Here is a 12,202-nt window from a genome sequence, read left to right on the forward strand (position 1 = left end):
TCATCCCTATAGCAGGCCTTTGCAATCCAAAAGGTAGGGTGCTTGGTTCTAAGTGAAAGGGTGCCCCTGCATGAGCAGGACACCCCTGCAGCCTAAGGAGTCCATTCCCCCGGGTTGTCAGTGAAGCAGCCATATACTATTTAGAGGGGCACCGCGTAATTACGCAATGACCATCTCGAAAACGGCTGCAACGAATCCTATCATGTTTGGTATCAAACATGTTGGAATCATACCACCACGGGAAGAGCCCTCTGTTAGGCTCTTAGTGTTCCAGGTACCAGTCTTCCAGACCTGGACAGCACAAAATGGTTGCTGCCAACCAGAGACGCATTTCTGCCCTGATGCTGCTGAGCCAAGCTTGAGCAGAGGAAGGTGGAACAATAGGCATCCTGTCACAGGGAGGTGTGACCACCTCCCAGACAGGATTTAGTGCATTGGGACCGGGTGGGTGTGCTTGCCAGCGCCAGAAAGTCAGCATGAGGGGCACACCTGGTGTCCCTGTGTATAGTCCAGTTCAAACCTGTCCTGGGAGCCCTTGGCTCCTGCTCTGGCGCAAAACTGGACAAAGGACATGGGAATAACTTCCCCCCTGTCCATACCCTCCCCTGAGAGGGTCCCCTGAATCCTCCCAACCCTTTCGCTAGGGTACTTAAAAGCTTACCCAGGTGTAGGTCCCTAGATTTGTCATGGGATAAGATTCAGATCAGACACCACTGCACTTCTACCGTCGGGGCACTCTGGACTTCGCTGGACTTCGTTTGGGCCTGACTTCATCTCCCTTCCAGTCTGCTGCATCGTCTGTGCCTGTGCATCATACAGGAACCTTCCAAGGCCTGTGAAGCATCAAAGACAACCGAAGTAATCTCCCTTGGAGAGAAGGAGTCACTCCCCTGCATTTGCAGGCACCGCAACTAAGTCGACTGGTCAGCAGATCCTGAGCTACTCCGGACTCCGTGGGATCTGCAACACAGGTAGTGGTTTTCCCCAGCTCCCGAAGCCTACTCTACCCTCTCACTAAGTTTGAGGCCAGTATCTCTTGTGGGGGTTGCAATAACCAAACCCCTGTGCACTGCATCCAACTTGCATTTGCAAAGGCTTGTTGGCTTATTTGCAAGAAGATCTTTAGGCTCCAAGTAGCCCCAACCTTGAACACCTCAAGTGACCAGAATCTTCAGCCACACCGCATTGTGTGCATCGTGGCCTGCATCTTTTGGTAAGCTGCTTGAGGTCCTCTTGCGACTCCAGTGCCTCCAGTCTGTGGGTCCACTTGAGGGTCACACTTGTTACTCTTGAGCTTCCCTGATTGCTCAGGCCTGCCCTGACTGCCCTGCCTTTGGTGAGCCTCCTGGACCTTGCTGGTTCCGACGTTGCTCTTTCTTTGATTCCTGCGTGACCAAGGCTTGTTGGCGCTCCCACCGAACACCGACCCCTCAGCACTCGACATCCTTCATGGAACATCTCATATCTGGGTCTTTGTCTTCCTCAGCATCGCCTGTTCCTCACAGCTGCAGAGTCAAGGTCATCGTCATCTTCCCCTGAAGCACCAACATCGGAGGGCTTCGTGATCCAAGTCTCCTAGTCACTCCTGAGAGATATGGACTCTGCCCCCTCTGATTTCAGGTACTCCTCTTCAAGAATCCACGTTTGGATTCCCACGGACACTTTCTCCTCTTCCAGCAGCAGCTCTTTCCTGAAGTCCTCCATTGGGTTCGACGGCGGTTTCCAACACCACTTTTCATGTATGCACCCGGCCTCCCTGGTGTAGGTGATGTGGGTACTAGGGTATCAACGGTGGGGTGGCTCTCCAACTTTCTGTCTTCCAAGGGGTTTCTTCAGGGTCCACTGGGAAGGGTCCTTAATCTTTAAAAATCCAACTGCGACTTGCACATAGAGTTGTACAGAGCACACGGTCGTGTTCCCACACTGCGCATGCTCTCCGTGAGGTCCCTATCTACTCACCTCGGGTGGTTCCTTGGGGTCCCAGCACTTCTACATCCTCTCAACACTGTTTTGACACGAGTCGTGGTTCTTATACCACTTTATTAGTATGTGGTTTGGTTCCCCCCTGGGGACACTGTATATTTTGTGCTATTTACTGTGTTTCTGTGCTAAAGTATTGTGTACATTTTGTTTATCTCCATGTTGGAGATATTGGAACGTACAAGAGAGTATTATATAATAAATACATATTTTTATAAATACTGGCTGTGGTTCTTTTTCACTTAATCTACACATAAGATTACATTCTGGTAAAACAAGCTGCTTTACAGTCCTTCTGGACTAAGCCTGAGGGCTGCTCTCCACAGCTACCTCTAAGAGAGCTTTCTGTGGTTGTCTAAGACCTATTAAATCACCATAAGGGTTGTCTGGACTGGTGCAAGGTGCCCACTTATGTTAGCGGACATCATATACCAGGACAGCTTTTCACAGCATCAGACACCCCCTATGTGTCATGATTCAACATTGGCACTCCCGCGCTCTCCAGAGAATACTATAGTGGTGGGTGGCCCTCGTGTGATTGGAGGGACTGTTTACAGATGTGTCTGAGGGATGGGGGATCCTAAGAATTAAAAACCCTGTACGCCTGCCTTTTTTATTTTGATTATTCATTAATAGGTGATGTAGGTGTGATTAAAAGCAAACATGGGACATTTGAGGCACCATTAGGCTGCCTGTGTCCTATTCAGGTCATCATGTTTCTGCCCAACAACACACAAGGGTCATGGGCTTTCTTCAGGACTAGGATCCCGTATCTCCCCCTTTGGATTCCCTAAGAATAGTGTCAACACTCGCTCAGGGTACACTCAATCATACTGTACCAGTTCCTAATTGCTGGTCAAAGTATAATGTATGGTCCTAGAAAGACATAAAACAAAAATGAACATTAGTTCATGTAGTGTTATTCAGTCATCAGCCTTTGGGATATTTTTTTAAATAACATGTGAAATGGACCGGTGATTGTCCATCTCGCTTGATACAGCCATGCCACACGTGAGGCAGCATAACTGCCATTTAAAAGGTTCATTTGTCGTGATATGTGGTCACGCCCACTCATCATGCGTGCAGCATTAGGCGAAAAGTGGAAGTGCCCGTTTTCACACTCATACTCACACTCATAGCAGTACGCCCATTCTCAAATCTTTACCCAAATTTTAGGACAAGAATTCTTCATGGAGGAATAGGACGAGGGAAGCCTTGTAGTCAAACACTTAAGAACAAAGACCAAGACAAAAACAAGATAAAAACAAAAGTACCTCACCACACGTACTCAATTAATATCTATTTGTGTCCTCAGAAAGGTGCTGCGCTTACATGATAACATGCATTAATTTCCTTACTTCGTCAAACGTATTGCCCTACTGAAGACACCTATTCCTGTGTCACCTTCCTCCCACTGGTGCATCGTCTCCCAGACAAGCCATTTTTAAAGTCAAATGGAACCAGCCCAGAAAGTGTGAGTGGAGCGCTGTGTACCATTACGCGACTGCACTTGTGGGGATGCTGGGAAATGGATTCCATCCTAGTCACAGCGCACCCATGCGACCTGGCAGCCACGGGGCACTACACGTTGCTGTCTGGGATGACTGGGGCTATAGTATCCTCGAGTCAGCCTTCTCATTGTGGAGTGACTTCCAAGTCCGAACCCAGCTCTTGTTATAGTTTCCCCTGAGGCCTTGTCCTCTAAGACTAAATCCAGTCAGCTCCATCTGGGTGGATCAACCATCTAGCATTCACACATTAGGTACAGCGATTGATGCTCTGTCAACTAGGAGGAAGGGGCTGGATAAGTTAATACTGGTGGGAAATCTTAATGGTCATCTCTGTGTGAATCCCTTGGACCCTGTGGAAAGCGGGCCCAAGTGTATGGGATGAAAGGTTTGCACATGGCACACATCACTGAAGGGACTGTCATAAATGCTATTTTAAACAAACATAACCTGCTTTTTACCCTAGATAAACTTCTTTGTGCTAAGGGCCTTTTCAAACCTGAAGGCGGCCGTGAAAAAGGTCCCCAGGGCAAAAGATCATATATGTGCTTGTCGAAAGGCGTATAAAAGGGAAACTGCCTCCTGTAAGGATAGATTGAGAAACAAAGCTTGGGGAGATGTAGCTGAGGCCTGTGAACTGGGGGACATTGCCCTGTTTTGTAAGTTAATTAATTGCCCTGGTTTAGTATGTGACAATGACCCTAGTCTATGCCATCACAATACCGAAGCCCACTGGGTGGCACATCTTGAGGAGATGTAAATTGAGACTGCGGCTGGCAATGAGCTGGTCCCAGCGACTGCTTTCTCGGGGTGACCAGACATTTTCCTTCCACTTGAGGAATTGATTAAAGGCATTCAAGCTCTCTCATCTGCTAAAGCGCCGGGGCCGAACGGTATTCTTCCTGATTTGTTCCTAGATGATATCACCCTATGGGCGCCCATAAAGCCAATGCTTTTCAATGCCGCAATCAAAGAGGGCTTGCCCTCTTCTTGGGCATCACCTATAATTCTTCCAATCTTCAAGAAGGGGGTTAAGGACAATCCTCAATGCTATCGTTCTCTCTCCCTTGTTGATATTGTGGCAAAAGTCCTGGGCAGGGTGGTGCTCGATAGGCTGATGAGCTGGGCAGATGAACAGTAGAGAAAGGCTTGCTATGTAATCACCTCTCTAGCTCAGGAGAGATCGCCCCACAGAGATGTCGGAACTCCAGGAGGGGCTTTGTCTTCCTGCCATTCCAAAACATTAAATTCAATTTACAAAACTGCTGGAATGATTCTTCCTTGAGTCCTAGAGGAGAGGAGCTAAGCTCTTGGCATCATAGTATCTTATCATCTTTGTACCTGTTCCTTCTGCTAGTCACTTCCGGCAGTGCCACGAGGCTTCATTCTGTGCATCAGTGCTTGCGGGGCAGGGTTCCGTGCTATTATATCGGACTTCTGTAGAAGCAGGTGTCCAAGTTTTTCCAGACCTTTGAAGAGTGCAGACCCCTGTCAAGGCTGTGACTTCCTCCTGTCTGTGATTACCCTTTTGCTGCATGCAAGCTTTCACCAGAACACCTCACCTTTTCAGCACATTGTCAATGCCGCCACATCATCAGCAACCAGAAGACAGCATTCATAATTCAGTAATTTAATGCTCCCATCATCAGATGCGCAGAGAGAGGAAAATGATCAGAATGAGAACAACATTGAGGACTACTTAAGATAAAATGAGGGGAAAAAGAAGATAACATAATACATCGATGAATAGACAAAGAAAAATGGAGAGAGGTCTGGGAGGAAAACCACACAAGGAAAAAAAGAGAGAGTGAGGCGGCGAAAGTAAGGAAACAAAAGGTGCAGAAATAGAGAGTTTCTAAGGTGGTGAAGAGAAACAGAAGAGCTATAGAGGTTGATTTAGATAAAAGGAGAAAGTAACGTAAAGCTATGGGCTGGGAGAGACAGAGAAAAGAGAGAGAGAGAGATGGACAAAAAGACAGAGAAAGAATGAGACAGGAAGAAAACAACAGCGTGGAGGTATATGTAAGGAGTGAGAAAGCAAAAAGAGAGACATAGGTACTCAGAGAAATAAGAGCAGAGGGAAGCAGAATACCAGAATAAGTGGGCCAGAAGAAAGCAAAGCAAGGTAGAGAACTAGAAGGAGGGGAGCACTTGACATAAATAGAGAACCAGAGGAATGCAGATTACCAGAATAAGAGAGATGAAATGAGGGTGGTAAATAATACACACCAGGATGTGCAAGGCAAGAGGGAGGTACAGCAGCAGGGTGCAGGGGGCACAAGGAGGCACAAGCTAAAAGCTGACAGGAGCGGAGGCAGGGTTCAGACAACAGACAGTGCAGAAGAGGGCAGGCAGCAGCAGAGGCCCAGAGTTGTCAACACAGTTTTTTAAAGGAGACATTCCACTCCTTACCTGGATGTGGTAGCTGTCTGCCCAGGGACCAAGCAGCAGGGGGACATCGGCCACCTGGGAGTAGGATGGGGAAGCCCCAGGAAAGCGAGGCGGGCTTGAAATTGGAAGGATATTTGATGTCACATTCTCAAAGGCATAGGAGCTGCAGGGACTGGAAACACTGAGACACATGTCTCTGAGGGGACACCACTGCTGCCCACTGGGACAGCCTCCTGTGGTATTACATAGAGGCCTGGACTGGCAGGAGGCGAAGGGCGACCGGACGTGCTCGCAGCCTGGAAGAAAAAACGCAGATATATAACATGGCGACGGAGATAGCAAAAATACAAAGATCATTGAAGGACAGGCACAGGGCTTCTCTTTACCGGGGGGCACCAGATGCTGGCTGGGGGCACAGTATGGACGGAAGACCTGGAAACGGACTTGGGTAGGCTTCTTCAGGGCTTGTATTCCAAATTCCAGTGACACAAGCTTTCCGGTGTGACTGAACCACAGCCCAGGGAACAGCATCAGCTGCAGAAATAAGAACAGGCAACAAAGTGTATTTATTTTAAGTTTAAGTTTATTTAAAAGAAGTAACAGCATTTGAGTAATAATATGAGCATTAGCAACAACTGAAAATGTATAAATATGAATATACAGCGGATAATATGGAGTAAAAATAGAATTTGAAGATATCACATAGAACATATATTAGCTGCTGTGGAGCAATATGATGAAAAAAACAATAGGATAACAATGAGGAACAATGCAAACAAGGGAAAGGAGGGTGAAAAAAGGGAAATTGATGAAAATATGTTATTGAAAAATGTATACATTAAGATAAGAGTATATTATAAACGTGAGCAAACGTTAAATAATAAAATAGAAAATACATGAATAAAGATAGAGATGTGGTATAAAATTATGGTGGTTTCCGAACTTCAGCAGGAAAGGAGATGTTCTAATGTGCGAGCAGACTAGAATTGTATACAAAGTCAGTAATTGGAAGCCAACAAGTATCTCTTAATATCTAAGGAAATGGAAGAGGCATAATTAGTATCCAGTCTGTAACTTGGTGCCAGACCCGCTTCCAAAATTGTAGAATAGGAGGACATTCAAATAACATGTTTCAAGTGTGCTGCTAAGCCATTACAGGACCAACAAGACAAATCTAAGTCTTTAGAGAAATGTCTTTTGTGTGTGGGGGCGAATAATTTGCGGTGGTAAATAAAGAGAAGTGTTTGTTAGGTATTGGGAGCTTCGATGGATTTACGAAAGAATAGATCGATAGAGGGGAGGAGTGAGCAAGAGCAGTGTGTTAAGATTAACAAAGTAGAAGCCAACAGGGAGTGGAGAGGCCGATGGGGCCAGAATAGTGCGGCTAGGTACAGCGGAGCTAAGGCCAACAAGGGAGAGATGAGTCCAACCTGGGTGAGTGGAGGCCAAGAGGGGAGAGAAAATATCAACAGGAGTGAGGTGAACAGGAGGGAGAGAGGCCATCAGGGAGCAGAGCTTTCACTGGGAAGAGGAAAGGAGAAATACCACAGGGGTTCAGAGGATGGACACAAACTAACGAAAAAGGTATGGAAAAAGCTCAAGATAGAGAAGTCTGCATGAAAAAGTGATGCCAATAGTGGATTAGAGGCGTTTAAAGGCATGGACATAGAGGGCAATTGCCCATAGCACTCATCTTCCAATGGGGCATCTGGGGAAGTTATTTTTCTTTCTTTATGCCCAGTTTTTCTATCTCAACTTCTTTCCCTCTCTCAGCTTCCATCTACCTCTGACTCTCTCTCTCGCTCTCTTTTTCTCTCTACCCAATCTCATCTTAAGGATTGTAGGGCCCAGCCAGGCAATATTTTGGCTGTTTTTGTGTGACCCCCCTTTTCTGAAAATGTAACGTATAATTCGAAATTGTTTGATATCATGCGCACTTGAATTAGCAGAGAATGGGTAATAAAATTCACAGTAGTTAGGAACAGGGGGAATAAAAAATGTTTGACCAGGCCCCAAAAATCCTTAGGATAACACTATAGAGAAACAAAATCAATGGAGAATAAGAAAAGTCAACACACAGAGGAGGAGCCAAAAGGAGGATGAGTGGTCAATAAAGGAGAGGAGATCAATAAGAGACACAGAGGCCTGAAAAAGACTTATTTGTCTCCATGTTAAATTAGCAATATGCTCATCATTCGAAGATCTTCCACTTCTCTTAAGTTTCTCACAGCAATGATCCTTACTCTGCCAGGCCATCAGTGTAGGTTACTGACAGCAGAGCCGGCAGGAGTATCACTAATAGAGCGAGCGGACTGAGAGTTTTGTGGTGGGGCAGCTTGTCTACCAAACTCTCAGGCGGCCCAGAATTATTATGTAACTGAACCATACCAGCTACCAATGTGCACAGTGTTTAAATAACATCTCTCCAATATTTTTGTATCAGCTGGCACTCCTAGACGTTGTTTTTATAACCTGCACTACAATGGCACCAAGACATGCACTTAGTCAACCTGAATATATATAGCTATGAAGGATAATAGGTGTCAAGTACCCTTTAGAGCAATTTATACTGTGACAGTTTAAATTTGGAATTGCCGGGCCCCTTGCCATTCCCATTCAATTAACTCCATCCCTCAGTCTAATTCCCACTTGACCTTTACAGCCAACAGGGTCTGTAGACAATATTCCCTCAGTGCTCTATAAAGCACTGATATTCTACTCTGGCCCAACTGACCAGTCAGTCAAATTGGTCTTAATGTCTTGTCATTTTTCAAAGATTAGTGGTAGTAAACTACTTGTCCCTGTTGATGTATTGGCACTACTTTGATGGCCCCTTTCTATACAAGTGCCTGCACCTCTGTCATTCCGAGGTTAAGATGATCCTCTTATATTCTCTGAGGTCATGATGATAGATTTGGAAGAATGGATTGAAACTCCAAACAATACCCTTATCCATTGCCATGAAAGCTTCCTCTAGAATACAGTCTATCTGGCAGACTCTTGCCTTCCTGAAAAGCAATTTTACTGTTGTTGATAGGTTTGTTCTGTGCCATTTATTCCTGGTTTGGAAGATGGACATGACAGGTGTGTATAAAACCTGCCCTTTCCTGGTGTTGTTATTGTAGGTTACCCGTAGGCTTCGCTGTCTCAATATCTTTTTTTATATTCTCTACCATCTCATCGGCTTGTGGCCAAAAGAGATGTTGGCCATTGAAAGGTAGGCTATGAGGCATTGTTTAACCTCTGGCCTGTACCCAGAAATTCCAAACAGTGCATGACATCTTACTACACCACGGTGGTAATTTGTTTTAAAGCAGTATCTACTGCCTCCAATGCATAATGAATGTTGGCATTGGATAAAATAATTTACTCATTAATCTTTCTTTTTCTCTTTTTTGTATGCATCCAGGAGATGTTGAATCAAATCTCCAGTCTCCTCCCATTGATACCTGTCATACCTTGAGAGAAAAGCCACTGAATTTGTGATGCACCACTGCCAGCTGTCCATACTTACCGCTGTGTCAATCTTTTTACTCTTCTGTCTGGTGGGGGAGTATTTCTAGTATCTGTAGTGGTCCATCCTGGAAGTATGGACCACTAGAGAATCATATGGCAGATGACACCTGACTCCTGTGGAGCTGGTTTGCATTTTCTCTCCACCCTGGGTGTTATCATGATGACCTTAAGAGGATCTTCGAAGTTCTCCTTTGAGCACCACATCATAGTCTATAACACTTGCAAAAAATGGGTGCTCTTCTCAGTCTTTGACAATGCTATTAAAATCTCATCCTAGTCCTCCTCTAAATGCAGCTGAGCAAGAGAGTGAGCAGTTGCCCTAGCTATTAGTGCTTGGTATGCTGATGTATCATTCGGGGAGAGGACTTAACTGGGTACGGCTGCAATATAGAGTCCTCCTGCACGCCTGTGCTGTATCATTCCATGTATTCTCTTGCTGTTCCATGGGTGATGTGTCCTCATATAGGGGCATTGGATCTTTTATATATTCTTGCTCTGAATTCCTGATTGTGATGGTGATGTTTGTGGACGAAGAGTGTCTCCCGGTGGTCAGAGCTAAATGGCTTTTCGGCTGCAATGCTGGGTTAGCAATAAAGGCACTTGCTGTCTTCTCGACTACAGAGCAGAGTGTGTCAGCTCTGAGCTTCCTTATTTGTTGAAGGAACCTTACAGTATCAAATGTTTCCCACCACCAGGGGAAGGCTTTGAAGGTTTTTTGGCAGTGGCATATCTGGCAAGGTCGGGTGCCCTCAGAGCTGTTCCCTGATATGGAGGCATGGTCTATTTTGATGACAGTCTTTGGATGGAAGAGCCTCTTTGCATGACTGGGGCATGTACTTTTGAGGCCGCTTCTGTCTTTCTTAGCTCTCGATGTCAGGTACAGGAAATCTTCATGTTGTTTTAGTCCTGGGTGCAGGTTTCATTGAGACACTTGTCCTCCGGAGACAGTCTATTCAGGGGACACCACAATTGGACTCTTCACTGGCCTAGACACTACCAGATGGTCCCCGAATCCGCGTCACAGTTGAAGCCTCAGATAACACCAAATCAGTCTTGGCCCTGCTCCAATAAGAACAGTCCAGTCCAAAGTCCCTAGCCAGATCGCCTCCGCAACGGAACACAAGCTTGGGACTGATTAGGCTTTTTCAGTCGGGAGGAGTTTGGTTCCAGTGGCATAGAGAGCAAGGGACCAATATCTGGGACTACCGTGGTTACTAAGGGCATTACATCAACCACACAAAAGGTGATGGGAGGAATGCCTGCAATAAATTGAAAGCATTCCTCCTATCACTTTTTGTGTGTTTTATGTGACACGTTAGAGTCCTGCAACTACATTTTTGTATAATGTGCTCATTTCCGTTCACCTTGGTGCCTACCTGTCTTTTTACAGTGGAATGTGTTGCATGCCAGATAGGCAGATTCATTGTGGACCCATGAAAAAGACAGGTTTCTGACCTGATGTTGGCCGGACCCCAAAGACTTGGTATTGAAAGAGGGGCACATTTTAAAAGATATATTTTCCATCCCCTCCCCCCAAACGAGTCCTTCTAATACCCTAATGCCCATTTCTTAGAATTGTTCAGTTCCAAGGCGGTCACAGTTATTCTTGTACTTTTTGATGAAGCACCTCTCCAGATATCTTTAGACTGTTCGAGCTAGGAGCAACTATCTTGGGCCCTTGCACGTCATACATGTAAAGCATAAAGCCAATGATGTAACATCACCATGTAAAACAAAAGGGCATGAATCGTCAAAGACAATGGCAGCATTGCTCAAAGTTTTGCTAAGTTATTAAGACTAGTCATAACCCTACCAAAGGTCTATTGTTTCTTGGTCAGAATATGTTCTCTGGATGCCTAAATACTTAAGAGGGCCCACTGTCTATTTGACCCACGCCGGGACACATCTGTCTTCAAAGATTCCCAGCAGGAAGAGCCTGGACTTCTACCAGTTTGTACCCAAGCCTGGCAGTTCTGCTGACCTCTGCAGCTGTTGCAGCAAATGCTGGGCAGCCTGTATTGGATCACGCTCTATACAAGAGTATCATCAGCGTAGAGCAACCCCACATTCTGCTTGCTGTGCCACAGTTGTATTTGCTGTTTCCACCGGCTCCAGTACCAACGCAAACAGAAGCAGTGAAAGTGGACACTTCTTTCTGGTGCATCATTCCAATTTCCACTGGGAAGTGATAATCCTTCCCAGCGTTCTCACAGGCAATAGGCCTCGTATAAAGTATCCTGATCTAGGTCATTATGTAGGGGCTCAAATGATAATTCTCTAGCATGGCATTCGAAATGCTGTAACACAAGGAATCAATTATTTTTTTGTATATCAAGCAAAAGGCAACTCCTGTGAGGCATCATGTTTAATAAAACACATAACAAAACAAGTTATCTCACAATGTCTGTCAATGAGAATGTTATGTTTGCTAGGCTGTGGCAATGTACACATTGTTTTAGTGTCTTCTGCTCTGTGTGAGATCTGTGCCACACCACAGCATTACCTCCTGGTGTGTTTAGAGGTGCCTGCCAGGCTGTGGCGGCATCTCCTGTAGTTTTACCAGGCGGCAACACTATTTCTTGTTCTGTTTAAAGATGTGTACCAGGCTCTGGCAGTATCTTCTGTTTTGTTGGATATGTCTGCCAGGCAATGGCAGGAATTTTTATGCTCAGAGATGTATGCCAAGGTGTGTCCGCGTTTCCTACTGTGTTTAGAGATAGAGATAGAGATGGCAGCACCCCGTGTTCTGTTAAGAAATGCGTGTCTTGCTGTGCCAGTGCCTTGTGGTGTGTTAGTGATGTGTGGTT

The 12,202-nt window shown here is 45.6% G+C and overlaps 1 protein-coding gene across 2 annotated transcripts in view; it reads right to left on the minus strand.

Annotated features, from left to right (window-relative positions):
* LOC146810138 (polycystin-1-like) overlaps window positions 1–12,202 on the minus strand; it is a 545,091-nt gene that overhangs the window by 368,408 nt on the left and 164,481 nt on the right. For both annotated transcript variants that reach the window (XR_014966550.1, XM_085617085.1), the window contains exons 10-11: window positions 6,266–6,413; window positions 5,901–6,175 (exon numbers count right to left, since the gene is read on the minus strand). Coding sequence is in view for 1 of the 2 variants with exons in the window: in XM_085617085.1 (XP_085473211.1) it covers window positions 5,901–6,175; window positions 6,266–6,413 (423 nt within the window). In the remaining variant the exon portion in view is untranslated. The remainder of the gene's footprint in view (window positions 1–5,900; window positions 6,176–6,265; window positions 6,414–12,202) is intronic.

This window comes from Triturus cristatus, chromosome 7, assembly GCF_964204655.1.
Source record: "Triturus cristatus chromosome 7, aTriCri1.1, whole genome shotgun sequence".
Lineage (NCBI taxonomy): Eukaryota > Metazoa > Chordata > Amphibia > Caudata > Salamandridae > Triturus > Triturus cristatus.